This window comes from Panthera tigris, chromosome B3 (assembly GCF_018350195.1).
Source record: "Panthera tigris isolate Pti1 chromosome B3, P.tigris_Pti1_mat1.1, whole genome shotgun sequence".
Taxonomy (NCBI): Eukaryota; Metazoa; Chordata; class Mammalia; order Carnivora; family Felidae; genus Panthera; species Panthera tigris.
The window spans coordinates 134,756,108-134,783,341 of NC_056665.1; the positions used below are offsets into that span (position 1 = coordinate 134,756,108).

The 27,234-nt window shown below is 51.7% G+C and overlaps 1 protein-coding gene across 1 annotated transcript in view; it reads left to right on the forward strand.

Moving 5' to 3' along the window:
- Nucleotides 1-27,234, forward strand: part of SLC24A4 (solute carrier family 24 member 4) — a 170,978-nt gene that overhangs the window by 122,512 nt on the left and 21,232 nt on the right. Inside the window, exons 9-12 of the mRNA XM_007094943.3 lie at nucleotides 1,405-1,458; nucleotides 3,076-3,218; nucleotides 7,434-7,603; nucleotides 12,013-12,217. Of these exons, the coding sequence (XP_007095005.2) occupies nucleotides 1,405-1,458; nucleotides 3,076-3,218; nucleotides 7,434-7,603; nucleotides 12,013-12,217 (572 nt within the window). The remainder of the gene's footprint in view (nucleotides 1-1,404; nucleotides 1,459-3,075; nucleotides 3,219-7,433; nucleotides 7,604-12,012; nucleotides 12,218-27,234) is intronic.

Consider the following 27,234-nt stretch of genomic DNA (forward strand, 5'->3'; position numbering starts at 1 on the left):
CTGCCAAATAACAAAATATATTTAAAGCTAAAGTAACGAAAACAGTGTGGTGTTTTACACCGGGATAAGCGTAGGCCAATATGGAATACGGAACCAAGAACCCAGTAATGGGCCCATTTCTTGGCTGGGGAAATATGACAGCTGTCACGACAGACAGTGAGTTAGGGAGAGGGTCTCAGACGCTGCTGGCAAAACTGGGAACCCTATACAGAACAGAATCACATCGGATCCCTCCCTCACACCTTATACAGGAATAGATTCCAGATGAATTAAGGATCTCACTGTAAAAAGGAAAATTAAACAAAATAGAATAAAATATAGGGACTCACCATTATGACCTTGAGATAGGAAATGACTCCTTAATTAAGAAAGTTTAAAGAAAAGATTGGTGTACTCGCCTTATAGGGCATGAGTGTATCATACGTTCATAAGCCATAGACATGTTCTCTTTATGACAGTGATTCAGAGTCCACATCCTCTGTGTTTATTTGTGGGGCTGTACTCAGGAGGCCTGGCTGAGGACAGTCAGCTGGCTGACGTGAGCATCCATGTGCTCTGGGCCCACAGAAGCCTGCTTTTGGCCCCCACCCAGCCCCTAACCCACTATATGAGTCAGGAAGCCACGCCTCATCTGGGCTCTCCTTTTCCTCGATGGGGTCGAGGGTGGTGGCAGCGGGGTCATCTACAAATCTCTCTGTGGCTCTGCTGGTCTGTGGGCTCTGTCAGTAGAGGAAGAGCTCCCAAACCAATCGTACCTTATATCTAGCACATAGTAGGTCTTCAGCATGCAGCTGTCAGATGACCAAACAGATTAAGGCGTGTGGCTCCTCAGAGGCTTGTGGTCTGAGCTACAGATCCCCGCCACGCGTGGGGTTGAGCGCTGCATCAGCTAGACGGCAGTGGTGTATATACCCGAAGACCCCCGCCCCGCCCCTGTGTTCAGCCCAGGAGGTTCCTGTACCGGCCCCTCTCTTCGGGCAGTTCTTAGGGCCCCTTCTGTACCGACAGCCTTTCTGGTCCCTGGTCGGAATCTCTGGTGAGCATAGGGTCTCTTAAGCATCAAGTCAGTATGACTATGGTCACTCTCCTCTGTGAGTCCTGCGATGTGGTGGCCCTGGTCCCTCCTTTTTCTCCGTAGCTGATGGGATTCTGCCTGAGCCCTGCAGGCCCCCTGTAGTTGAGAAGAGCCCACCGTCAGCCTTCTGTGTCCCCAAGAGGGCTTCAGATTGTAGGACAGGCTGGGGAAGACTCCCCTGGATGCCGGAGTTCTGGGCCGGGCTCCGGGGCCAGGCAGGATCATAGGACTTCCGGCCCTGCCCCCTCCCCGCCCCCTCTGCCAGTCACCCCCAGGCGTCAGTGCTGCGGGCCTCCCCAGCCCTAACCAGTCTCCTTTCTCTCTTTGAGGTGGGAAGGCCTGGTGCTCATCATCTTGTACGTGTTTTACATTCTGATCATGAAGTAAGTACCTTCTGTCTCCTTCTCCGGGGCAGTCTGACACCTTACTCCGTTTCCTGCTCTGGCCTTTTGTTAGAGCCCAGACAAAACTAACTGATAGACCTCCCAGTGACTTCCAGCTGGCCCCGCTTCTCTGGAGGATGCCCCTCTGGGGTGAGGTGTTCAGATACTGTTTTGGGGTGCTGTGCAAATCCGGGCAGGGGGAGTCGCGGCTGGTGGGTTGCAGATGAGGCTGGTTGCAAACAGGTAGCAAGCAAGCCCTCTTCCTGCTCCGTGCTGATTTCTCTGTGCCCGAGTGGCCGCTCTTTTCCGCTGTCACTGTAAATCTCCTGATAGTTTCACACCGCTCTTTTTTGAAGAGCCGGGCGGCCTCACTTCTGCTCCAGGCTTTATCCAGTGCCATCTGTCAGGGCCGCTGCCTTGCACAACTTCTGGGGACACCACTCACAGCAACGAAAATGCAGACACTGGGTCCCAGGTCGTCCTATGCTTTTGCGGCCCTTTGAAGCTGCCTGGGTCAGAGTGCTCTCAGAACTGCCCGTGAGGAATATTATTCAGCCATAAAAAAGGGAGGAAATGGTGTCACATGTGACAACGTGGATGAGCCTTAAAAACATGCTGAGAGGAGCCAGTCACAGGAGGACAAATACCGGATGATTCCACTTCTGCGAGATACCCTAGGAGAGTCCCAATTCAGAGAGAGAGTAAATTCGAGATTACCAGGGGTGTGGGGGAGGGAGTGATTACTAATTGATTAACGGGCACAGAATTGTTGGAGATGCTGAAACCATTTTTGGAAGTAAATAATGGTGATGTGATGGTTACCCAACATTGTGAGTGTAACGAATGGCAGTGAATTGTATGCTTAAAAATAGAAAAAGTTAAAGTAGCAAATTTGATGTTGCATATATTTTGCCACATTAAAAAAAAAAAAAAAAAGGAAAAACTACCCAGGAGCTGAATCATCATCTTCAGGTTTTACCTTCTTGTTCACACCTCCAGAAATAATTAAAAACAACACTGAGCTTTACGACATTATGAATCTCCACGTTTATATCAAACATTTATCATGTGTTGTGAAAACGGGTGATAAACTGCCAAGTGAAGGAGGCTTGTCCTCAGGTGAACTCCTCTCTGAGCGCCTTCCAGTGAGGCGGGGAAGCCTGGGGTCTCAGACAGAGACAGTGTTTTCTCTGGGCCTGGCTGTGAGTGATTCAGGGATGGCCCACCGGGCAGCCTATAGGAGTGGGACTCGAGGCTGTTCGGAGGACAGCCTGGTGACACCTCCTTGGAGCCTGTCATTCAGGCTAACCTGAACTTCTCTTATGAGGACAAGCTTTGGACGTCAGTATGGTGTCAGTCATATCTTGGAACTGAAGATTCCCTACGCCCCCAGGAGGCCACTGACAGCTCCGTGGAGCAAGCCCTCCGACTACGCGTTATTCTAGGGGTCCTGTCGGGACTGTCAGCTCAGATGAAAGCCTTGGGCTCCCCCTTGCCCCCGGACACTCCCGGGGCCGGGTGTGACTGTGTGTGCACAGGGGAGGCGGGCGGCGGGCCCCCCCCACCCACTCCTGCCAGGTGTCTCCCGCGGCTCTGACCTCCTGCCTTCACTTCCAGGTACAATGTGAAAATGCAGGCCTTTTTCACCATCAAACAAAAGACCATTGCAAATGGCAACACGGTCAGCAGTGAGCTGGAGGATGGTAATGATTACTGTGATAGTAGCTCTGATGACCCCTCCCTGCCATTGCTGGGGCAAGGTAAGGCTGAGCAGACAGGAGTGGCCAAAAGTGTCACCAAAGCCTCTCTCCCATGCTCTTCCCTGCACACACACACACACACACCCCTTCCCTCTAAATTGTCACTCTCTTACTTTGGGTCCCAGGGCCCTCAATGAGGTGTGGCTCAGATTTACATTTGCACAGAAGGGAGAAGGACAGACAAAGTCAAACTCTCACACCCTGGGGACTTTTGGAGCCTGAAGGAGGCTCCAGGCCTGCTGGGCTTTTTTGAAATGCGGTGAATTACCTCCCGATCCCTGGGAAAGGTGGTGGCAAGAGGCTGATGACTTGGGGTGACAGAGCAGACTCAGGCCTCCCTGTGATTTCCCACACGCCAGGCCCAGTTCAGGGGGAGGACTCTGCTCTGGAGGGACCTCTGGCTCGTCGCCCAGAGCAACAGCGAGGCTATGGAGGGCAGCCTTGGAGCAGAGCGGGAATGCCTAGTGGGCCCTACAGAGCCCTGCCTGGGAGCCCTGCCCCGGGGCGCAGCAGCCTTGCCTCCTCAGCTGCTCTTTGGCCCCGCTGTCTGGGGTTCTGGGCCTCGGGAGCCAGCCCCTGTGGTCCCTGCCGAGCTCCCCTGGTCCTCTAGGCCCACCTGGCTTCCACTTCGGAAGCCACATCTTCATCTACCGGTTACTAAGGGATCCGTCTGTGGGGCTACCTGCCAGCAAGACTGGAGCATCTCCATTCTGTGAGCCCAGCGAGCGTTAGGGCCTGAATGGACTCTGGTAATGAGGACGTGGGAAAACAGATTGGGCTGGCATCTCCAGTCCTTCTTAACCAGCATGCCAGGTGGACTGGCCACCTGAGGGTCTCTCTCCCGTGCCCCCGGACAAGTCACGTCCTCTTTCAGGCCACTTTAACTCCTGCGTGGTGTCTGTGACGGGCCAGGTAGCCCCGGGGACCTGTTTGCTCGTGTCTGGGACGTGTGGGGGCTGAAGTCTGTACTCGTTGGCCCCCTTGCTAGTCCTTACTCCCGGGTGGATCTGGGTAGTGCCCCTTCCCCTGGACTTCAGGCAAGTTTGTTCTGTCCCGTCTCAGGGGACCCCCTGGGGAAGACACCTGTTGCAGGTGCTTGAGGGAGGAATGAATCTCTCCATACGGGAGAAGGGTTTCTAAAGAAAGCCCCTGGGGAGAAGGTACCAGTGTCCAGCCTGGAGCCCGGGGCTGTGTCTGTGTTTCCTGTTGCGTAAATGTGGAGCAGCCTACCGGAGGGGGGATCCCGTTTCCAGGACAACCTTCTCAGAGGGGAGGGACGGATGTGGCTGCTGGTTTGCATTTTAGCTCTGCAGATACAGTGGCTCTGAGGTCCCTGTTACAGATCCCCGACCCCCCCCCCCCGCCACACACACACACACACACACACACACACACACACACACACACACACGGCGTCTCAGGACAGAGGCTGATTTCTGCCGGGTCCTGCACACAGAGATTTAGTGCTCCTGGGCCCTCTGCACCTTCATGGCAAAGAAGAGAGATTCCAGGTGGTGGGTCATTCAGGTCCGCGGAAGAAGCCCAGTTCTTCAGGTGCCAGTCCCCAGAGCTACCTTCCACCTGTGTGGGGGAGGGAGGACACCTCTCCCCAGTGTCCTATGGGAAACCTATGTCACATGCAATATAGCGGGTGCCTCAGCCACTTCCCTGTTCAGGGCAGTGGGGACTGCTGTGAGGCCGCGGCCCTCCTGGGGCCTTTTCTGGACCTCTGTCATGGCTCTGTCTCCGTTCCTTTTGTACCCAGGGCAGTAGGACCTTCCCCACAAGTTTATTATTTCCCCCCAAATATCTGAGTCCAAGATAATTTCTAGAAAATTGTAAGATTAGACACAGGACTGCTCCCCCACCCCACCCCCAAAACACAGGGCAAGGAAGAAGATAGGCCTCCTTCCAACTTTGATGGGGGGGGGGGGGGAGGGAAGGTGTTTAGATAAAGACCAAGGAGAAAAAGGTGCAGGCCTGGAATTGGAGAGAAGGGATCCCAGAGATGCAGCCTTAGGGATTTCGTAGCCCGGCTGGCGGAGGACTCTGTGTGTGAGTCACTGCAGGGCAATGCCCCCTCAAATGGACTGAGGCAGGAGCAAGAAGTCCCCAGGAACCCTGCAGGGGCTGAGAAAGGGGCTTCAGGAGTTGGCCTTTTCAGCCAGTGTTGCTGGGAATCTTCCCAATGCGGAGAGCACTCGCCTCCCTGGTCCTCGGCCTGCAGGCAGCTCCCCCTCTACCCACCCTCCCAAGGAAGTCCAAGATTGCTGGCCGGTAGAGTTTGTCTAGAGCCCACGCATGCGCACACGGCTCTGGCTTTCCTGTTACCGGTTTCGGCACTTCCTGTATCAAATCAACATTTTTAACCCAACCTCTTGACAGGTTTTTGGCCTTGTTACTACCACTCTTGCAAAATGCCTTTATATACTTAGATGTTCTTAAAGGTCATATGGTTCAGTTCACCAGATCATCTCGGGCCAGCTTTCTCTTTTTTGCAGGGGGGGAGGGGCGGTGGGCGGGGCGGGGGGGGTTGGGGAGCGGCGGGAGGGGGATAACATTCTCCAGCTTCATTTTTTGTTCGGATGTTTGGGTTTTTCTAAAACTCCATAGGCTCCCTCCTTCTGAGCCCAGTGCCCCCTGCCCCTGCCCGGGGATGCCTGTGTCAGGGCTCGTTCTAGAATGGACCTGGACGGAGCCTGGAGCCTGCAGTCTCCCAAGGAGGGAGGGATTCAGGCTTTCCTACAGCTGCGAGGGGTGGTGGGCCCAGAGGCTCCTGCTCCTCAGAGTGGGACAGAGCCAGGGAAATCGGCTGGGAGAGGGGCCATCCCCAAAGCCGGGGACCCTGAGCATTGAAGCCCCCTGTAGCAGGAACCCTTCTACTAACTCCTTCAAATAACCCCCTGGCCACCATCAAGAATGCTGCCCCCCGGCTCTTGGCATCCACCGCAAGCTAATCACCTCTGGCAATCTCTCTTGGCCTTTGTCTCCTTAACTCTCTTCTTCTAAATTGTAAGTAATCTGCTTTCATCCAAGCGATAACACGTGCATTACAAAAACCAACCAACCAACCGTGACCTCAGCGCAAGCCTCACTGGAGGTTAGTGTCTGTCTCCGACAAATGCATGGTCCTCCCTGGCTTTGTTTCTAACCCACACGCCTCCTGTCTGCTGAGCCTTGCTGCCTGTTTGGGGAGAGTGTGCATGTCTGGTGTGCACTTGTTCGTGTCTGTGCCATTAACTCTGGCGAGGATTTGCTCTTGACGACTCCTGCCCAGAAGGGACCCTCACCGGGAGCTGGTGACCGGTGCAGAGGGGAAAACTCCACCTGCTTCTGTGTGCTGTGTTCCAGAGTGGTCTCATGACTGGCTCCTCCAGGGCTCAGGAGTTAGAGGTCCAATCCCTCAGGATTCCAGCCCTGAGCGTGTCTGTGAAGGTGGCAAGGAAGAGGCCTGAGGCCTGGAGAGATTTGTTCTTCAGCCTTATGAGGGGGAAGCAAAGGGTCAGAGAGAGCTGCCTCCCTGCTGGAGGGTGTCCGTTTTACTGGAGACCCTGGATTTGGCTAGCAGTTCACTGTGAGCCTTCAGCAAGTCGGCTGTCCTCTTGGGTCTCCCTTGCCTCGTTCAGGGCCCGTGAGCCATATCTTTGCCCTCATTGCCGGCCTCAGGGAGAGCAAAGTTAGATGTATCCTTCTCTACCAGGTGGGGATGGTTGTTGGAACAGCAGGTGGCCTTGTGGGAAGTTTAGAGCCAGTGCCGTGTGATGCTTTCTAGCATTTTCCATCCTAGAGGGCCCTTGTCAGTCTCTAAAGTTTCCTCTGAGCCTCTGTCAACAGAGGGTAAGAAAGGTCCCCTCACAGTCACAGGGTGGGAGGGACCCTGTCTGAATTATAGATGGGCTTCCCAGGGAGGCTTAGATGAGGAGCCAGAAGACCCCGCGCTTGGCCAAGAGGGGCCCCAGAGAGAGGGGGCATCATCTGGCAGCGGGGCTGGATGTGGAGTGTCTGCTCATAAGGAGTCCTGTAGCAAGGGACTACGGGGCCCGGCGAATAGCCCACGTCGGCAGGTGGTCCACTAAGACTAAGTCAGCCTCCCCAGCGGGTGCGGGGCTCAGAGCCCAAGGAGGTCTGCAGCGTGAGGGGAAGTCATGAGCTCAGTGCTGGGGTGTTATCCTTAGGGAGATGTCAGCACTAATTGTGGCATTGTGCTCAATATAGTGAAGGAGGAGCCACAGTACAGCAAAAACGCGGTGGTGATGGTGGATGAGGTCATGAGTTCCAGCCCTCCCAAGTTCAGCTTCCCGGAGGCGGGCTTACGCATCATGATCACCAATAAGTTTGGGCCCAGGACGCGACTACGGATGGCCAGTAGGATCATAATTAATGAGGTACGTTTGCGTAAAGGGCGTTGAGAGTGAGTAGCCTGGGGTGATGCGTTGCGCTTTGAGGAGGCCCTGGCTTATCAGGGCGCTTCCTGCTGTTAGGGCCACCAGGATGTCCTTTATTGCTGCACCTGTTGAAGGAAGGAGGAGCAAACATTCCCTACGGGCAGCAAACGGTCGGATCCAGAGGTGTGTTAAGGCAGGCCGCAATCGAGTACCATTTCCACGATGTCCGCGGAGTATTTTGTGACGCGCTCCAGTAAAGCTAATTGGAGAAAGGCCAGTCAGAAGTATGGATTGTGTCTTTAAAGTGTCACTTAGAACAAAAAAAAGGTGAACACACACCTGTTCTCTACAGATGCTACAACTCTAGAAGAAAACCAAGAACAGAGGTGGATGGCAGTTACCTCTGGAAACTGCCTTTTTCACTCTACACCCTGATGGGCCGCTTGAATTTTGGGCCCTCTTTTTCATTTGGAAAAACAAAAAAGTTTTAATGCCATATAATATACAAACAGCGTAGCAAAGATGCGGGGTTCTAATTGCTCCCCAGCTTGTTCGGTCTTTGCCACGTACGTGCATGTGCATATTGGAGTTGTGAGTCCTTAACCCTCAGACCCAGGTAGTTATCAGAGAGCTTGAAACTTTGATAGCTAATAATCGGTAGTTAGCACCTCAGGTGTATGCAGGAATGATATCACGCAGGACTTAAAGGATCTGTACTTTGAACACTTCTGGATTCGTATGTGGATTCCTACGTCCCCCGTGTGGAAGGTGTATTAAGAAAGAGAGTGCGGGGGCGCCAGGTGGCTCAGGCAGTTAAGCACTTGACTCATTAGTTCGGGTCATGATCTCTGAGTTTGTGGGTTCGAGCCCCATGTCGGGCTCTGTGCTGACAGTGTGGAGCCTGTGTGGGATTCTCTCTCCCTCTTGCTATGCCCCTCCCCAGCTCCTGCTCTCTTTCTCAAACTAAATAAATAAGTAAACTTAAATAAAATTAAAAAAAAGAAACATTGCAGATTTTGGATCATTCTGAATCATTTTTTTGATTCAAATCAGTAAAATATGAATCAATGAAATTTTACTGAATTCTGGCTGTTTTTCTTGAGCATGATAATTGTACCCATTGAGTGGGGATAGGGACCACTCTGAAGGATTTGGGTATATAGTATCTTTTTCATGGGATAAACACCAGGGAATTAATGGGGGTTTTGATGAGCTGGGAAAATACTGTCCTGCCCCCAGATGTTTCTTCAGGCTGCTGGGAAAATCTTGCTTCCCCCCCCCCCCCCCACTCCCCCGGGTTGGGATTGACTTCCCTGGAAGGCAGCACTGGGAGCCAGAAAGGCCAGGCTAGTAGAGGAAATTGAGATAATTTTGTTTTATTTTTAATGTTTATTTTTGAGAGAGTGCAATTAGGGGAGGGGCAGAGGGGGGCGGGGGGAAAAACAGGATCCGAAGCAGGCTCTGCGCTGACAGCAGCGGATGTGGGGCTTGAACTCATGAACTGTGAGATCGATCACGACCTGAGCCAAAGTCGGACACAGCCAACTGAGCCACCCAGGCGCCCCTGGAAACTGAGTTTTAATCTCACATTAGCCACTAACTGACTTAAATTCCTGGGCCTCAGTTTCTCTAACTGAGGATGTTTGGCAGAAGGCTTACAGCACTAAAAATTTCAGTGACACACAACTCTGCCTGGAGGCTAACCAGTATCTTGGGATCAGTGCATCAGGCAATGGGAGTGGGAAACCCAAATGCCCAGATTCAAAGTTGTTTCTTAAGACCCTTGGTCTCATTCAAATGTTCAGTTATTTTAATTCCAGAGTGTTAGAGCTGTTTGTAAAGCTGCAGTTAATCCATGGTAGAGTCTAGTACTTGTGGGACAGATGCCCTCATTTGTTCATCAAGAGAGGGCAGAGCAGCTGAGAGGGTTCTTGAACGGGGTGGGTGGGGGGTGTTTGGGGGCAGCGGGGGGATGTTTGGGGGAACGTGTGAGAGGTATGGTTTTCCTTTACTCCGAGGCTACACCTGACTGTCTTCCCCTGTGGCCACTGCAGTGAGTTGCCGAGGGGCACAGAATTTCACCCATCCTCAGTTTCCCCTGCCTCATGAATCCGTCTCCCACCTGGGTGCTGGTCTCTTTGAGCTGGTGCATCTAGCTGTAATTTCCTGAGCACCTGCTGAGTGCCAGGCAGGTGCAGGATGTTTTACCTGTGTTTCAGCATTAATCCTCTTACCATCCGAAGATGCTACTTCCAATTTATCAGAGAGGCAAACTAATTTGCCCAAAGCCACACCACTAAGATGAGGGTAGAATGGGAATTTCCCACCCAAACCTGAGTCTAGACTATGTAAGTGGGACTGCATAGATCATGAGGGGCACCTCCTCTGCCCCTTCTTTCTATATCTTTATTCCCTCTATAATAGTGCCTGCTTGGGTTGCTTTTAATGGCCTCTTCCACGTGGCAGCCCCTGGAACATCAGGAAGTAGTTGCCACCCCCCGATTTTCTCCTTGAATCTAAACATCCTTGGAACCTCACACCCTCCCTGATGTAACAGGGTTCCAGTCCTCACCATCTTCCAGTTTGTCTCTTGCAGCATGGGGATCCATCACCTCCTTTGTGTTACAATCTGTGCCTCTTTTAATACAACCTTAGGTAGCTTTAGATAGTTCTCCAGGTACAATTCTCTGTTGGTTCCTATTAAGCTAGAATCATGACCTCTTCACATTTCTGCCATTCATGTTGCCATTAAGTCGTGCCTCCCTCCCTCTTTACAATTCTGTCCTTGCACAGGTAGGTTTTTGTTTTTAACTACAGGGATGACCGGTCTTCGGATGCTACTTGGGTTTGTTACACAGGTAGCAAAACACTGTGCCTGCATATGTGGGCTTAAGTCACAGGCATAGATCTCTTTGCTCTTTTCAGTATGCTAAGTGTTATGGATACACTTGTAAGAAAAGAATTTTAAAATCTTCACCCCACCCTAGACTTCATGATTTAGGAGTCCCTGCCTAAAACCAACATGAAGACAGATAAATGGTCAATTCCTCTTTTTTTTTTTTTAAGAGAAATAACGTGTGTCTATTTTCATAATGATATCTTTACTTCCGGTAACCATGAGGATAGGCGTTGGACACACAGGAAGAGAATAGTGCCTTGGGGGACACATTCACTGACTCTTTGTTTCCTGGTGAAGAATGGGGAGAGGTATATAAGTGTCCACTGTGTGACAGTCCTTACCCCCAAGGCCTCATTCAGACGGACCGACTGGTGTTTGTAATCAGAGCCGGACAAAGGGGAAGTGTGCACAGGAAGGCAGATTCCTTGGAAAGTGAAACCTATTGATGTCTTGAAATGTGGCTTCTGCCTTTCCCTGGCTTATAGAAGCCCATGGACTTGGTGAGGAAGCCAGGCTTCTGCTTGGGTGGAAAGGAGGCGGGCTTTGCCAGTCACTACGAGATGGGGCAGGGAAAGGGACAGGTGGGTGGGATTCTCTTTCTCTTCCTCTCTCCCCCCCTCCCCAACCGGCGCACACATGCTTTCTCAAAATAATAAAGTTAAAAAACTAAATAGAAGGACTGCCAGTGTCAGGTGTTAACAAGGATGGGAAGCCGTTGAAATTCCAATCCGTTGCTGATGCGAGTGCGAAATGGTTCACCACGCGCCTGCTATGTGGCCTAGAATTGCCACTCCTCAATACCCAAGGGAAATGAGTGCGTGTGTCCAGAAGTGCACAAACGTTCACGGTAACATTGTTCATAAAAACCAAAGAAGGGAGACAGCCCAGTGCCTTTCAGTAGGCAAAGGATGCATTGCGGGTTATGCAACGTATTACTCTACAGCCGTGAAAAATAGTTAAGTTGCCGAGTCGTGCGACGCCGTGGATGCATTTCACAGATATTGAGTGAGAGAAGCCAGACACAGCATAATGCATATTATTTGAATCCATTTATACGAAGTTCAGGAACAGCTAACCGATGTTTGTAAAAAGTCAGAGTGGTTACACATAAAGGGGCATATGAACCAGGGAGGTGCCTGAGGGAGTCTTCTGAGGGGCTGGAAATGTTCTACATCTTGATGTAGCACATCATCGAGCTCTACGCTTCATAGAAGTGTACTTTTTGCACAATACACATTTTAAAAATTAAAAGCAATGATGCAGGCTTTCCCTGTGACCGTCTTCAGGCCGCTTGTAAATAAATGCCCACCGGAGGAGCTGGAATGAGCACCGCGAATGGAAATGAGCGAACTTAGATGGACTCCAAGGCTCTTGGGCCAGTTCCCAGGCAAACTGGCCTCCAGGAGTGTGTTCCAGAAACCTGGAAGGGCGGTGTGCCTGTAAGGAGCAAAGCCACCGTGCGATACTCTGTAACATGTCTTGGCGTCTCACTTGCCTCCTGTCCACACAGCGGCAGAGACTGATCAACTCGGCAAACGGTGTGAGCAGCAAGCCGCTTCAGAACGGGAGACACGAAAATATCGAGAATGGGAACGTTCCCGTGGAAAACCCTGAGGACCCTCAGCGGCAACAGGAGCAGCAACCCCCACCCCCACCGCCGCCCCCAGAGCCCGAGCCCGTTGAGGCTGCCTTCCTGTCCCCCTTCTCCGTGCCCGGTGAGTCCTGGGGTGCAGGGCCCTCGGGCTAAGCTGTGGTCTTCAGGAGGGAGGCCCGGACCCATGAGGAGCGGTGGGGGCGGGGCTGGTGTGAAGGGTCGACATTAGGTCACCGGGATTCTTTGGAGACACTTGACAAATATGTCCTAAGTATTGATGGATTAGAGCTGCAGTGAGACGCAGGCACGCCCGGTGTAGGGGAGCCTGTGTGCCACAGAGCACGTCGGCTGGAGACACGGAGCGGGGAGGGGTACCAGGAACCCCCAAGTGACTGCACTTAAATGCCCAGGGCAACTGGTCTTTCTTTTGCAGTAAGAAAAAGCAGCCAGCACTGTTGTTTTTATGGACCTGCTCAGACTCTCCAACCCTACATTTGCTGGGACAGGACATTCTAAGGCCACAAATTACACCTTACACAGTTATACCTTATACATCTGACATCTCCTGCTCGTAAATAGGTCAGATCAGGCCACCACCCTGCCCTAAGCCCTCAGCATTTTTCACCTCACTGAGGTGTGATCTGTGAAGTTAGTGTCCTCTGACTGTCAGCTCCTTGCTGACCTCACCTCCTGCTCTTCTTCTTGTGCCCTCTGCTCCAGCCACACCGGCCTCCTCACCATCCTTCTTAGAACATACCACATATGCCCTACCTCAGGACCTTTGCACTTGCCCGTCGCCAGAATGCACGTTCCCTCGTGGTCCGTAGGGCTTGCTCCCTCACCTTCTTCGGGTCTCTGTTTAAACGTCCCCTCCGCAAAGGCAGGGATCTTTGTCTGTTTTGCTCATGCCTGACACACGGTAGGTGATTGGCAGCTGTCTCTCCAGTGAGGTCACATACAAGAGGAACCCCAAACACGCCCAGGGTACCTTTATCTTTAGCCAACTTTCTTCAAGTCCTAAATAGGAGACAAAGCCCCCCCCCCCAACCTTGGAGTTTTTATCTTGGCATCTGGTCATTCTGAAAGGCGGAAGAATTCCTTTTTTTTTTTTTTTGTCCAGAACTTGATGTTTTTCTGAAAAGAATTCTGTGTTTAACATCAGGCTCACAGAGCACCTAATTTGGGAGGTGGCTCTATGGAGAGAGAGGCTGTCCAGTCCCTCATCCCCATTTTCTGGGATGACTCTTGCCCCCAGGTAGATGGCTTGGGCCTACCCAGCTGCAATACTCTGCCACTGTGGTTTATCTTTTCTCTTTTTTGAGAGAGAGAGAGAGAGAGAGAGAGAGAGAGAAACAGACAGACAGTGTGAGCAGGGAAAGGGCAGAGGGAGAGAGACACAAAATCCGAAGCAGGCTCTAGGCTCTAGGCTCTGAGCTGTCAGCACAGAGCCCGACGTGGGGCTCCAGCTCACGAACTGTGAGATCATGACCTGGGCCAAAGCCAGATGCTTAACCAGCTGAGCCCCCCAGATGCCCCCTCGTTTATCTTGAAAATAGAGCCCTTTGGGATCACAGGGCTGCCTCGGAGTTACTCGATGAGTGTCTCCAGGGTATGCCGATCACAGCTTCCCAGGGTCTCTTCCCAAAATTCGGGGTCTGGTTCTAAAACACAGACATTTCAAAGCCTGGCATGGGAGCTGGGAATCAGCATTTTCAAGCCTTCTCTGGGGGATTTGTGGGACCTGGCCAGATTAGAAATTGATGCTCTTGGTCAGTACCTCCCAGCCTTCTTTCACATTAAGGGCAGACCGGGAAAGTGAAATGTTTTTCCGTCACTGAGGTCGCAGAGGGGCCCATCCCTGGGGTTCAGGCCTCCCCAGGTGTTCCTCTGCCGACCAGAAGGCTGAGGGGAACCGGGTCTCAAACGTCCCTGACACGTCCACCCACCTGCTGGAAGACTCTGGGGGAGCAAGGGCTGTACTCAAGCGGCTTGTCTTGTGGCCTGTGGGTCACGCTGTGCTTGGGCGGGAGCTTGGCCCCTGGGGCTGGGTGTGGGGGTGCTGAAAGAATATAGGATTCTCCAGATCCTGGGAACCTGTATCCGATTACCTGTTCAGACACACTGCAGGAGAGAAGATCTCATGGGGCAGGATCCCGGGAGGGCAGTGTGTCCACCCGGAGTGGAATCTGCTCCAAGTCCAATGAAGCAGGACAGGGCCCTGCCCCACCTAGAATTTTTAACTTCTGTGTTCATAAGAGGTCCAGGCATAGGCCCGGAGTCTGGAACCCCAGCTACTCCCACACAGCCCTGCATCGTAACACTACCAGCCCACTTCCTCTCCCACATCCACACAGGGCAAGCCCAGGGCCTCGGGGCTGCAGGCACCCCTGGGTTTCAGTTCTTCAGGGGCTGAAGACCAGATGCACTGGGGGCTAGGATGTGGTCACACGGAGGGAGGGGCAGCCGAGGTCCAGCCAACCTTTCTGGGGAGGAGCTACCGTTCCATGAGTTGTCTTCTCCAGTCCCAGGAGGTGGGTGACAGAGTCCCCGTTTTGCAGATATGGGGCCTGATGGGCCACAGCCACCACCCTTCATGGGCCACTTCATGGGGATCCTTGTCTGGACGTTGCCCACCGTCCAGGACTCTGCAGGAAACCAAAGAAGGGATATGTCCTTCTTGACAGCTGCTGTTGAGGCAGCCACATGTAAGGACCACTCACCTCTCCATTTCCTCAAAATCTTGAGTTTGGCAGGATTGGGTGGGGTGAACCCCAAGGCCTGCTGTCCCTTCCTTGTTTTTGTACTGGGACCTGGCACTTCTCAGAGAAGTGACTGCGGGGAATGGGATCTAGCTCCCTGTGCAGGACTCTGGGCAGTCACGTCCTGGGCGAGATGGGGAGGGGGACTCAAATGCTGCTATCTTGCAAGGGCTGGGGACCAGGGAGCTCCCGGGCTCTGTGCCCCAGTGAGTCCTCCCGCAGGGACCTCTGCCCTTCCTGGTGGCCCAGGGCTTCCTGTTGCCCCACCTTCCTCCTCAAGCCAGAGGCTCCAGGACATTCCCCAGGGCCCAGCTCGGGACAGAGCCAAGTGCAGGGAGCTTCCTGCCAGGGCTTGCCTGTCCTAGCCCTCAGGAACAGGCCTGGCTTCCTGTGTCCCTGCAGAAAGCTCTCTCCCCCTTTGTTTCCCCAGGGATGGATGTGTTTCCGGGTGTTGCCTTGGAAACCACAAGGTACTTCCTGCTCCTCCTCTTGCCCTCACCTCTGCCTCCTCTGAGGAGTGGGGGGTAAAAGGGGAGCTGTGTGGCTTTTGCCCATCCAGGTGTATACAGCGGGCAAGGAGAAACGAGGCTCCTGTGGGGCAGAGGTTTGTAGGAACTTAGTGAGGCCCAGAGCCTCTGGGAAAGCCCACGTCTGGCTCCAGGCCCTTCGGCCACCCACTCTCGCTCACCTTGTTTTCAGTTCATCTCTGGTGGTAGCTTCACAATGATCTGGGGCTGGGGGTCGGCCCCAAGGGCACTTTAGGGGCAGAGGGAGCTAGTGGGCTCCTAAGCTGGGCCCGGGAAGGGGTCATGGGCGAGCAGGGGTGTGGATGGGAGGAAGGGAGAAGCCATTCCTCTGGTCGGCTTGAAACCAGCCTAGCTGCGGTGTCAGGAATAAATCGAGGCCCACTGGTTCTGTTCACAGCTCTTCTGTGTCGTCAGGGGCAGCCTGGGAGGCAGGCTCTGGAATCCGGATGCCCTGGATTCAAGTTCTGGTTCTACCACTCACCAGCAGGTAGCCCTGGGGAAGCTGTTTCGCCTCCCTAAACCTCTGTCCCTCAGTTCCATTAACTGAGTTATAACTGAGTTATATCCAGCTTTTCTCATCTTTCCCTGTTTGGACTACAAGCCATGTTCTGGAAAGGTCACAGGTGCCAGGATCCCTGGAGGCCTGGAGCTGCGGTCATCCTGAGCCTGCTGTGTGCCAGGAACCCAGCTCTGGGCACTTTGCAGATAAGACAGTGTTTCTTTTCAGTAGATATTTGCGTACAAGACGGTTGTGGGCTTTGGGGATGCAGGTGGGAACAGGACAGCCACGGTCTCTGTTCTTTAGGAGCTTATAGCTGTGTGGGGTAAGTCCAAGCAATTAACTACGGGAAGCATTCCTTAACGCACCGCTGACAGGTGGAGGAGGGGCCCCAGCCTGTGACCCCCAGGCTCTGCCGCCCGCATGAGGGATCACCGGGCTTGTGGGTTGGAGCCGGGGACAGGCAGCAGCAGCCTGGCCCTGGTGCCCACCTGGCGGCCTTCGTGCCCACCTGAGCTGCTGCTAGTGTTATATTGACATCAAATGTAGCCTTGTTCTTCCTACTCCGGGCTGCGGAGGCTGGTTAACAAGCTTCCCAGGCCAGCTGTTGGCTGGGGGAAGAGGAAGGGGAGAGAAGCTTTTTCTCCCATGGAAACTGGCCTGCAGCCTGGGAACTGCTCTGAAATTGCCAGCTGGTGACCGTGAGTCCCAGCCTGTCCGGGGAAAGCCCATCGTGCAGGCCGTTTGTGGTTGACTTGTGGTCTGTGAGGCCCCTGCTCTGTGGACCAACGGGACGCCTTTCTTCTGCCCCCGAAAGGGGAAGGGAGTCCCATCGTGTATACCGGGACTCTGGCCACTGTTCTCACAGCGCTGGGGACTTGCTGGATGTCAGGCATGGAGTGCAAAGTCAGGGAACCAGGCTCTTAAGGGGCTTCTGTGTCCCCTGCCCTGTTCTAAGAACTTTCTGTGTGTTTTCTTTGATTTAATCTTCACAATGCATGAGGTGGAGACAGTTCTCTCCATTTTGCAAAGCAACGAGAGGCACAGAGAAGTGAAGCAACTGGCCCCGAGAGGCTGTGCGACTTCCCAAGCCACACAGCCATTAAGTGGGGAGCCCTCTTCCAGCCTCTGCCTCTCGAGCTATGGACACCATCACAGGCTGGTCCCCTGGGCAGCAGAGTCCCAGACCATGAGCCCCAGAGCTGTCATAGAGCAAGCAAATGGCCTCAGGTGTGTATGTATCCTGGACCTAGGAGGCAGTCGAGCGCCTGTCGGTGGAGAGACTAGGATACAGGTGTGCCTTTCTGAAGTCCAGGGCCTTGATTGGTGCTGGAACAGTAACAGGAGGTAAAACTCACCGAGCGCTATAGTGGGCCCGGCAGGGCACTTGACGTATTAGCCCGTCGAGTCCACACGACAACCGGGAAGGTGCGTGCTATCATCCCCATTTCCCATGTGAAGACACCGAGGCGCAGAGAGGCTGTGTTGCTCAAGGTCTTCAGGAGGAGGGGGCAGAGCCAGGATTTGCACAGTGGCATTCGGACCCCAGACGCACTCGGGGGGTGGGGGGTGGGGGGCGGCACGGTAGCCCAACCAGCGAATTGCCAAATAATCTGTGGCAAGGAAACGGTTGAAATGAGCTGAATGACGGGCCTTTTGGGGACCTCACATGCTCTCATCAGGCCTTGGATGGCACGGCTGCACCTTCTCTTCCTTCAATATAGAACTCAGCACAGGCGATCTGGAGGTTTCGGGATGCTTTTAGGGCTTACTCTTCCCCAACCCACCCCATCTTTCTCACTTCTAGTTGGCACTTGAGCAAGCTGTCCCGGCTGGGAGGAGAGCAGTCTATTTAGGCTTTTAAAACCCTGTTTGGGGGGTGGGGGGGGAGGGCATGCTGCAGAAATGGAGCTTTAGAAACCCATGGGCACGTTCTTGCTGCTGAGCCCCTTGGCGCATCTGTGAAAGCGGTAGAGAAACCCGCTCTACCTTGAAATGAGCTCTGCCTTGCGCTCATTTACATGTGAAATTCCGCACACGGTTCCCGTCTGTTCCAGGCCCCCAGAGACACGGCTCTGTAGGGTGGAAAGTCTCTTGTTCTTGCCTCTGTCTCAGGAGCCACCAGAGAAATGGTCTCGTAAGTCAGAGTCAGGACTTCAAAGGAGCGCCCGTGTCCTTCACCGCGAAGCCCTGAGGTGGTCTCCTCACAGCCCAATGAGAACAAACGCTGGCCGAGCGTTTTTTGACTTTTTAGTGTAACAACTTTATCCTTTTTAAATCTTATCTCCGGTGTAGTTAGCACAGTGTGATATTAGTTTCAGGTGTATAAGCTAGTGATTCAGCACTTCTGTCCATCGCTCCGTGCTCCTCATGATGACGTGTGTCCTTCACCCCCTAGAACAGCCGTATGGATACAGCGGTCACTTACCATAGGATTCACACCTTTAAAGTATACAGTTGAGCGGTTTTTTATATTCACAAAGTCGTGCAGCCATCACTGCAGTCCGTTTCGGAATATCTGTACCACCTCCAAGAGAAGCCCCTTTCCCCATTAGCAATCCTGCCCCATCCCCCCATCTCCTGGCAACCACTCCTCTGTCCCTTTGGAATTTATTCTGGACCTTTCATATGAATGGAATAATGTAGCGTGTGGCCTTTTGTGACCGGCCGCTTTTTACTACTCAGTGTGGTTTCAAGGTTTATCCGTGTTGCTGCGCTACCACTTTGTTCTTTTGAGTGGCTGAACGATCCATTGTATGGATTTACCACATTTATCTGCCAGTTGCTAGTCATGTGGATGTTTTCAGTTTCTGGCTTGTGGGTGGTTTATAAAAACAGATAACAGAGCATACTGGAGAAAGAGTCTCAATGGTTGGTTTTTTTTTTAATCTAATGAAAGTAATTTCCCTCTAGGTCTCTGTGATTAGTGACAAATGGTGTCTGAATACTGGGATTGAAAAGGACCTTAGGAGTTTAAGACCTGTCTCCTCCTCCTACAAAATGGGAATCTGAGTCCCAAAGAGGGGCAGGGGCTTCCCCAAGGGGCAGTCTTGAGCAGAAGGAACCAAACATCCAGGCATCTGCTCCAGCCCAGGAATCTGCTCCGTGATGTCCCTGCCTCCAGGCCAGGGCAGAGCAAGTTGGGAGGTAGGAGGTGAAGGGGTCCAGGACCCATCAGCTGCTGGGGTCCCCAAGCCTCTGCAGATGCCAGCAACATGAAGCCCACCAGGCTCCCTTGTGCTAAAAAGGGAACCTTTTTTTTTTTTTTTTTTTTTTTTTTTTTAAGTAAGGACTTAGAGGTGGTGGATCCCAAGAGCACAGAAACCGTTGGAGACATGTCGGGTCTGGACTCGGGGCCTCAATGGATATCAGGATTCTTCCTGGCCCTTGTCTTCATTTCTTCACATGCGCCTCTCTTCTCCTTGCCTGCAGACTGGCCTTCTCAAATTCACTGCCCACGTGGCAGACTGTGGCCTCCCGTAGACCCCAGACCAACCCGTGACAGTTCCAGCTCCCCTAACTTAGCTCACTGGTGCTGTATCTGAATTCCACAGTCCTGAGAGAGAGAATGCCATTGGTCCAGAGGTCAGATGTCCACCCCTGGTCAGTCTACTGTGCTTGCCACCATGGCTTTGGTGGCCCCTAAGAAGGGTAGCCCTGAGCAGGAGGGTCTGGGCACATGCACGCCGGCATCCCTCGTCGGACCCATGACAGCTGCCTCTAGCGCTATCAGGAGATGGTGGCTGTAGGGTGCCCTACGTGATCGTGGGAAGGGCACTCTAGTCTGGACACCGGCCGTGACGATGGAGCCCACCCACTGAGCCAGCTCCCACCGCCGCCACACCAGAATCAGGGTGGTGGGGAGCCAGGGTGTGACAGAGCTGCTGAGTTCAAGATCTTCCCATCAGAGCTGGGATCCAGGGACCGGGAGGCCGCTGCCACAGCTGTGCCTCAGCTCCCACAGCAACACGAACTGGACACTGGGACGATGGCCAGACCTCCGGACTGTCTCTGATGTCCACACAGCTAGTGCCTGGGCACGGACGCCCTGTAGCAGATCCCAGTAATCCCCTGAGCCCTGCTGTCTGACCAGAGTGCCTCTAAAGCAGTAGGAAGGCAGCCTGGCCCCGCCTCCACTCTTCTCACACGACGGAAGCTCTTTTGAGTCCGGGACTGGAGCTGCAAGGGAGTCAGGGAGCTACCTCTGCAGACACCGGAGGGAGGTTAGAACGGGAGCGGAGGGCCGGCTCAGGACGTCCACTTCCACGAGAGCCAAAGTGCAGCAGGGAGGAAAGCAGTAAACCCAGGGTTTACTGATGACTCAGACCGGACCTGCCAAGGAACGCGCATGGCTTTGTCTCCGGGAGACCGAGGAGGGGCGGGGCCCCAGCCTCTAGCTTCATCAGGCAGCTGCTCTGGCCCCAGCACTGGGCTCAGCACCTTATGTTAAGTACTTAGGGTACTGCCCAGCAGCCCTGCTGGTGGTTGGTGTTCATCCCTATTTACCGAATGAGTGGACTGGGGCTCAGGAAGCTGCACACAGAAGAGGGGGTGCCACAGGTGAGGCCAGCACCCAGGCCTGCCTGACTCCAAAGTGCCGTCTTTTGGTGCCACTGTTGACTTGGGCCAAGAGGGCCTTCTGCTAAGGTGGCATGTCGGCCCTGGGCTGTAAGGGGCAGCAGGAAGGAAGGGGAGGGAGGAGGCTGGCTGCTGGGTCTGTGTGGTTTTCAAACACTGGGAACCACCAGCCCTGCCCTGTCCTTGTAGAGTGTGCAAAACGCTCAAGGCCAGAGGGTGTGCTGGTGGGGGGTGGCAGGCCAGCGAGTGTTCTGAACTCTCTTGGTGTTTCTGGGATTAGCGCGGCCTCTGTTTCCTGCTCCTGGGGCCTCCAAGTTCAGACGAGGCCCTCAGAGACTGGGCAATGAGCTCCGTATGTTCTGCTTTTCTTTGGTCTCCCCACGCTTCCTTGAGGGGGTGAGGCCGAGGACTTACCACCATCTCCCAGAGGGGGACGTGGAGGCTCGTGGAGGCTGGGGGTCCACCCACTGCCACATAGCAGAGACTGGGAACAGAACCCCCCCTCTCTGCTGGAAGCCTTGAGATCCCTGAAGTGGGGTCCAGGGCTGGCCCTCACTTGGGGTCTTCAGAATGAGGATGTTGGCACACCAACCCCAGACCTTCCGGCTCTGGGACCCCTTTACGTCCAGTCGCAGAGCTGGATGTGGAGCCTCCACAGGGCCGGGGTGGGGGCCCGGGGGTCTGTACCAGACGAGGGAGCTCAACCCCGTTTCTCCGTTACCACGTCTGTCCCCTGGCTGTGCCGGTGTTGGGGGGTGGGGGGGACGGAGACCAGGCCAAGGTGGCTCCCTTGGGGAAGGCCTCCACCCTGGGCTGCCAGGTACATCTTCCTGGGCTTTGGGTCCCTGTGTGCCCAGCCTGCCTGCATCGTTGTGTCAGCCCTCAACGGGGCCTGCCTCTGTCTTTGCTGAAGCCTGGTGTTTACTTCCTCATCCTCTCTTTCATTTTTCCCCTCCCTCCCAAGCCTCAGCGTGGCAGATCAGCTTGCTTGTGGTCCTGACCTCGTTTGCTTCCCATGCGGCCTCTCCTCGACCCTCTAGTGCCCTCAAGATCAAAACCCACCCTCCAGAAGTCAGGACGGGGTCATAAGAGGCTTCAGTGTCGGAATCCTGGGTCTGTCAGTTCTTAGCTGTGTGACCTCTGGCACGCTGCCGTAGCTCTCTGAGCCTGTTTTCTGTAAAAACACCCAGCCCGGTGCTTGGCAGTCGTACTCAATTAAGTGGAAGTTAATACAATTGTTAACATCAACAATAGTTAGCTAAGTTTAGTGTTCACTTGGCAACGAGTGTTATTATTTTTGTATGTTTTTTTTTTTTTTTTTTTTTTGAGAGAGTGAGAACGTGAGGGGGGGACGGGCAGAATCGGAACCAGGCTCCAGGCTCCAGCCTGTCTCGGGGCTCAAACTTCTGAATCGTGAGATCATGAGCTGAAGTCAGATGCTTAACTGATTGAGCCTCTCAGACGCCCCCCAGCACCGGGTGTTATTCTAAACACCTCACTTGTGTTGACTCATTTTTAGTTTTCCATAGTGCTGTGAGGTAGGAACCATGGTTCTCCCCATTTTACAGATGAGGAAACTGAAGATGCAGAGAGGCTTAATACTTTCCAAGTTCGCACAGCATATACCATAGCTGGGATTTGAACCTGGCAGTCTAGCCTCAGTTAATTATGGAGCTTCTGTGCCCCTCAGAAAGCAAGCAATTCATTTATTTCTAACGTTTGTTTATTTTGAAAGGTGGGGTGGGGGGAGAATCCTAAGCAGGCTCTACGCTGTCAGCACAGAGCCCTGTGCGAGGCTCGATTTCAGGAACCGTGAGATCATGACCTGAGCCAAAATCAAGAGTCAGATATTCAACTGACTGAGCCACCCAGGTGCCCCAGAAAGCAGTTAATTTAATGCCAAGTCTAAATATGGGCAATGTCTAAGTCTAAGGATAAAAATGTATTGAAAACTAAAAATTGATTCTAAAGTTCATTTACCCCAAGGAATAAGAAAACTTTAATGGTTTCCTCTCCAGAGGACTCTTCTGTTTAGATCACAACCATGAGCTAAGAGTTGAAGGCTCTAGATGGACAGCTGGTGGGTAGCAAAAGGACGTCCCCAGGCCTTGAAAGCAGGGAACTCAGGGCAGGCGAGCAATGTAGTAGAAAGGACTGAGGATCTAACCTTTGAAGATCTGCTTTCAAGTCCTGGCACTACCTCTCGCTTTCTGAGATGCTCACGTCACTGAATTTCACCAAACCTCAATGTACTTAACCTGTGAAGTAGGAAGCATGTCCCCCAAAAAGTTGCTGTGAAGAACAGAGAGAGTGTGCATGCAAACCACATCCAAGATGTGAAGACACAACACGAATTTGGGGTGACGGTGAGGTCAGTCATTGATCTAGCCTTGACCGTGCTTCACCTTCACCCCCTGCCTCTCCACAAAGGCCAGCCTGGAGGTCGCTGGCTGGGGAGGCTCTGCCTCCAGTTTTCTGTGAGATTGGGGGCAGTCTAGCAACCTTCATGGAACTTTGCTTTCCTCTTTATGAAATGGAGTTAAAATGAAATTTAGGCTGGGAATGCAGGATTGGCTCAACATGTGACAAACAAGACACCACATTGTTGAAGAGGAAAAACATATGATCATCTCCATAGAGAAAAAGCGTTTGAGAAAATCCAACACCCTTTCTTGATGGGGGGAAAAAAAAACACACGTGACAAACTTGGGAATAGAAGAAAACTTAACCTGATAAAGGACGTCTACAAAAACCCCATGGCTAATATCGTGCTTAATGGTGAAAAGACTGAAAGCTTTCCCCATCAGATCAGGAACCAAAACCAAGATGTCACTCTCACTACTTCTGTCCGACATTGTGCTGGAGCCTTTATTCAGGCAAACAGGCAAGAAAAAAATAAAAGGCCTCCAGATGAGAAAGGAAATGTAAAACTATTCAGAGATAATATTTTGCATACAGAAAATCCTGAGGAATCCACCAAAAAACTATAAATTTGCAGGATGCAAGAGAAATGTACACATTTTAGTGGTATTTCTGTCCAGTAGCCGTTAACCTGAAAGTGAAATTACAATTTCATTATAATCACATCAAACAGAATAAAATACTTAGGAATAACTTTAACAAAGGTAGCATGAGAAGTGCTTACTAAAAACTACAAAATATCATTGAAAGACCTCAACGATCTAAATTCCATGTTCTGGATAGGAAGATTGAAAATCTTTTAAATGAGGGGCGCCTGGGTGGCTCAGTCGGTTGAGCATCTGACTTTGGCTCAGGTCATGATCTCATGGTTCATGGGGTCAAGCCCCACATTGGGCTCTGTGCTGACAGCTTGGAGCCTGGAGCCTGCTTCGGATTCTGTGTTTCCCTCTCTCTCTGTCCCTTCCCTGCTCTCTGTCTCTCTCTCAAAAATAAACATTTAATAATTTAAAAAAATATTTTAAATGACATAAGTCCCCAAATTGATCTTCAGATCCTGAACAATCAAAATCCCATCTCGCTTTTTTTTTTTTTTTTTTTTTTTTGCAAGAAATTGGTGGGCTAATCCTAAAATTCATATGGGAATGCAAGAGACCCTGAATAGCCAAAACAATCTTGAAAAAGAACAAAGTTAAAGGACTCACACTTCCTGATTTTAAAATTTACCACAGGGGTGCCTAGGTACTTAGTTAAGTGTCCGACTCTTGGTTTCAGCTCAGGTCATGATCTTGCAGTTCATGGGTTCGAGCCCTGCATTGCCTGCTTGGGATTCTCTCTCTCTCCCTCTCTCTGCTCCTCTCCCATTTGTGCACTCTCACTGCCTCAAAATAAAAAAACTTAAAAAAATTTACTAGGAAGATGTAATCAAGACTAGTTCTAAAATAAGGGCAGAAGTGTAGATCAATGGAATAGAATTGAGAGTCTTGAAATACACCCAATGCTTTTTAAGTCAAGTAATTTTTGATAAGAGTGCCAAGATCGATGAGGGAAAGAAGAGTCTTCAAATGGTGCTAGGAAAATAACCACAATAAAAAAAAAAAAAGTGAAGTTGTATCCCAAACTCATGTCGAAATAATTCAATACGAAATAGAGACCTAAATGTAATAGCGAAAGTCTTAGAAGAAAACACGTGTCCACATTCATGACTTTGGATTGGACCATGGATTCTTAAACCATAAGTAGCCAAAGAAAAGCATAAACTGCACTTCATCAAAATGTAAAACTTTTGTGATTTATAGGACACTGAATGTGAGAAGACAACTCATAAAATGGGATAACACATTTGTAAATCGTATTTCTGATAAGTACCTAGTATCTTGAATATATGCAGAACTCTTGGAACTCAGCACCAAAAAGACAACCTAATTTTAAAAATGGGCAGAGGAGTTGAATAGACAGTTCTCCAAAGCGGATGTATAAATAGTAAGTCCACGAGAAGATGCTGAACGTTATTAGTCATCGGGGAAATGCAGATCAAAACTGCAGTGAAATACCCCTTCACTAGAATGGCAAGGTTCAAAAGAGAAAGTGTGTTGGCAAGGATGCGGACCTATTGGAACCCTCACACGCTGCTGTTAGAAATGCCTAATGGTTCAGCCTCTTGGGAAGTACTCTGTCAGTTCCTCAAAGAGTTAAAACAAAGTTGCTATATGACGCAGCAATTCTACCCCTAGCTGTATGCCCAAGAGAAATGAAAACCTGTGTCCACACAAAAACTTGTTCACGAATGTTCATAGCCTCAATCATGGTAGCCAAGAAGTAGAAACAATCCAAATATCCCATCAAGTGATGACAGGTAAGCATATGGTGTAGTCATACAATGGAATATTATTCGTCCGTACAAAGGAAGGAATGCCGATACCTGCTACAACATGGATGAACTTTGGAAACACATGTAAGTGAAAGGCAGACACAGGTATATATTGTGATTCCATTTATATGGAATGTCCAAAATAGGCAAATCTGTAGAGGCAGGTCGGTGGCTGCCAGAGTTTGAAGAGAGGAGGGGGAATGGGGCACGATTGCTGATGGGTACAGGCTTTCTTTTGGGAGTGATGAAAACCATGTGGAATTATATAGTGGTGATGTGGCTACTCAGCTTCGTAATATACAAATACTCACTAATTGTACATTTAGATGGGTGAATTTTTAGTTTGTTAATTACATGCTGTTTTTCAATACGGAGTTCATCAGAAATGGTGGTTCCCAAAGTGTGGTCCCAGTACAAGCAAGGCACCTAGGGTCTTGTTAGAAATGGAAATTCTTGGGTCCCCCATTCCAGACCTGCCAAGCCATTAGCTCTGGGGAGCATCTAAGGAGCTCTCCAGAAGATTCAGATTTAACCTCAAGGTTGAGGACCCCTGGTCTATGGCTACACTCCCTAGGTCTTGCAGATGCTCCTAGCCCCAGGGTTCGTGGACCTCTATCGTGCAGGGACACACAGCCCCATGTGCCACAAGTTAACCACTCCCTTAGTTGGCGTGTCTAGAGAACTGTCCAAATGAATGTGTTTGAAATTTTCATCAGCGATTGTATCCGTTCTCAATTTTTGCCTCCAGTATGATTAGCCATCTGTTTTGTTACAGTTCATTTTAAGGATTTTTGCCACATAATTATATTGTAATTTTCTACTTCAGAAGAAAAACCTGAGAGTTTAGTGACACAAACAGCTGCGGCCCTTCTTTCTCTTGTGTTTGCATGTCAGTTGGAGTCTGTGCAGAGCATCTCAGATGTCCCCAACATTGAACTTGAAGGAAAGGCAGTGGGAGCCAGCAGGGGCTGCTGCTGGTGGTGTTGGGGGAGATGTCCCGAGGCATAGACACTGCTGCATTACCCTTGCAGCTCCCCGCCCCCCCCCCCAAAACTCATTTCCCCCGTGAATCAGTCCAGACTCTTTTAATGTTAGAGAAACCCAGTTCAGGCTGGTTTAAGCCAAAAAGCCCATGGTGGCAAGTTCTCTGGGAGAATCTACCTTCAGGCAAAGCTGAACGTTGGGCTCAGATGGTTACAAGACACCGTCCGTCTCTGGGCGGTGCTTGCCCTGGGGTGGCTTCATCCTTGGGCATCTTACAGGGTTGATTCACTGCCCAGGCTGTGCCCCTGTCTGAGTTAAACATTGCATTCAGCTGCACGTAACAGAAAATTCAAGTGACCGAACCTTCGCCTCAAGGGCTTCTTGTTACCTAACAAGAAAGAAGCCCTGAAGTTGGGGACTCGAAGTTAGTCTTGTAGCTCTAACATGTCATCAGTGTCCCCTTTCTGTTCCTCCATCCTTAGTGGGTGGCTTTTGTCCTCAGGGTTGCCAGTTGGCTCCTGCAACTCTGGTGTGCCCGTGTTTCAGCCAGGAACAAGGAGGAAGGACGAAGGGCAGAAGACACGTGTCACTAGTCTTGTCTCCTCAGGAAAATATTCACCTTTCTGGAAGCTCCACCATGTGGACTTGCACTCCCGTCTCGTTGCGAGCACCGTCTGTGACCCCTCCTACCCGCAGGAAAGCCTAGGAACTTAAGGTTTCTAGCTGGAAAATGTTGCACACATAATAGGATTCCTTTAATAAGAAGGAAGGGACGGTGGATATTAGAGGCAGCGATTCCCAGCAGAATCCCCGGGGTTGACACTCTAGTCGTGCGCCCAGCCCCAAACCTGTGTAAACCCCTCTGTGGAAAGGGTTGCTGTCTTGTTCACTGTTGGATTCCCACTACCGAGAATAGTGCGTAGCACAGAGAATGCACACACCAAGTATTTACGGGACACATGATCAGCCAAGCTTGAATCACACACCCACCCACAGAGGTAG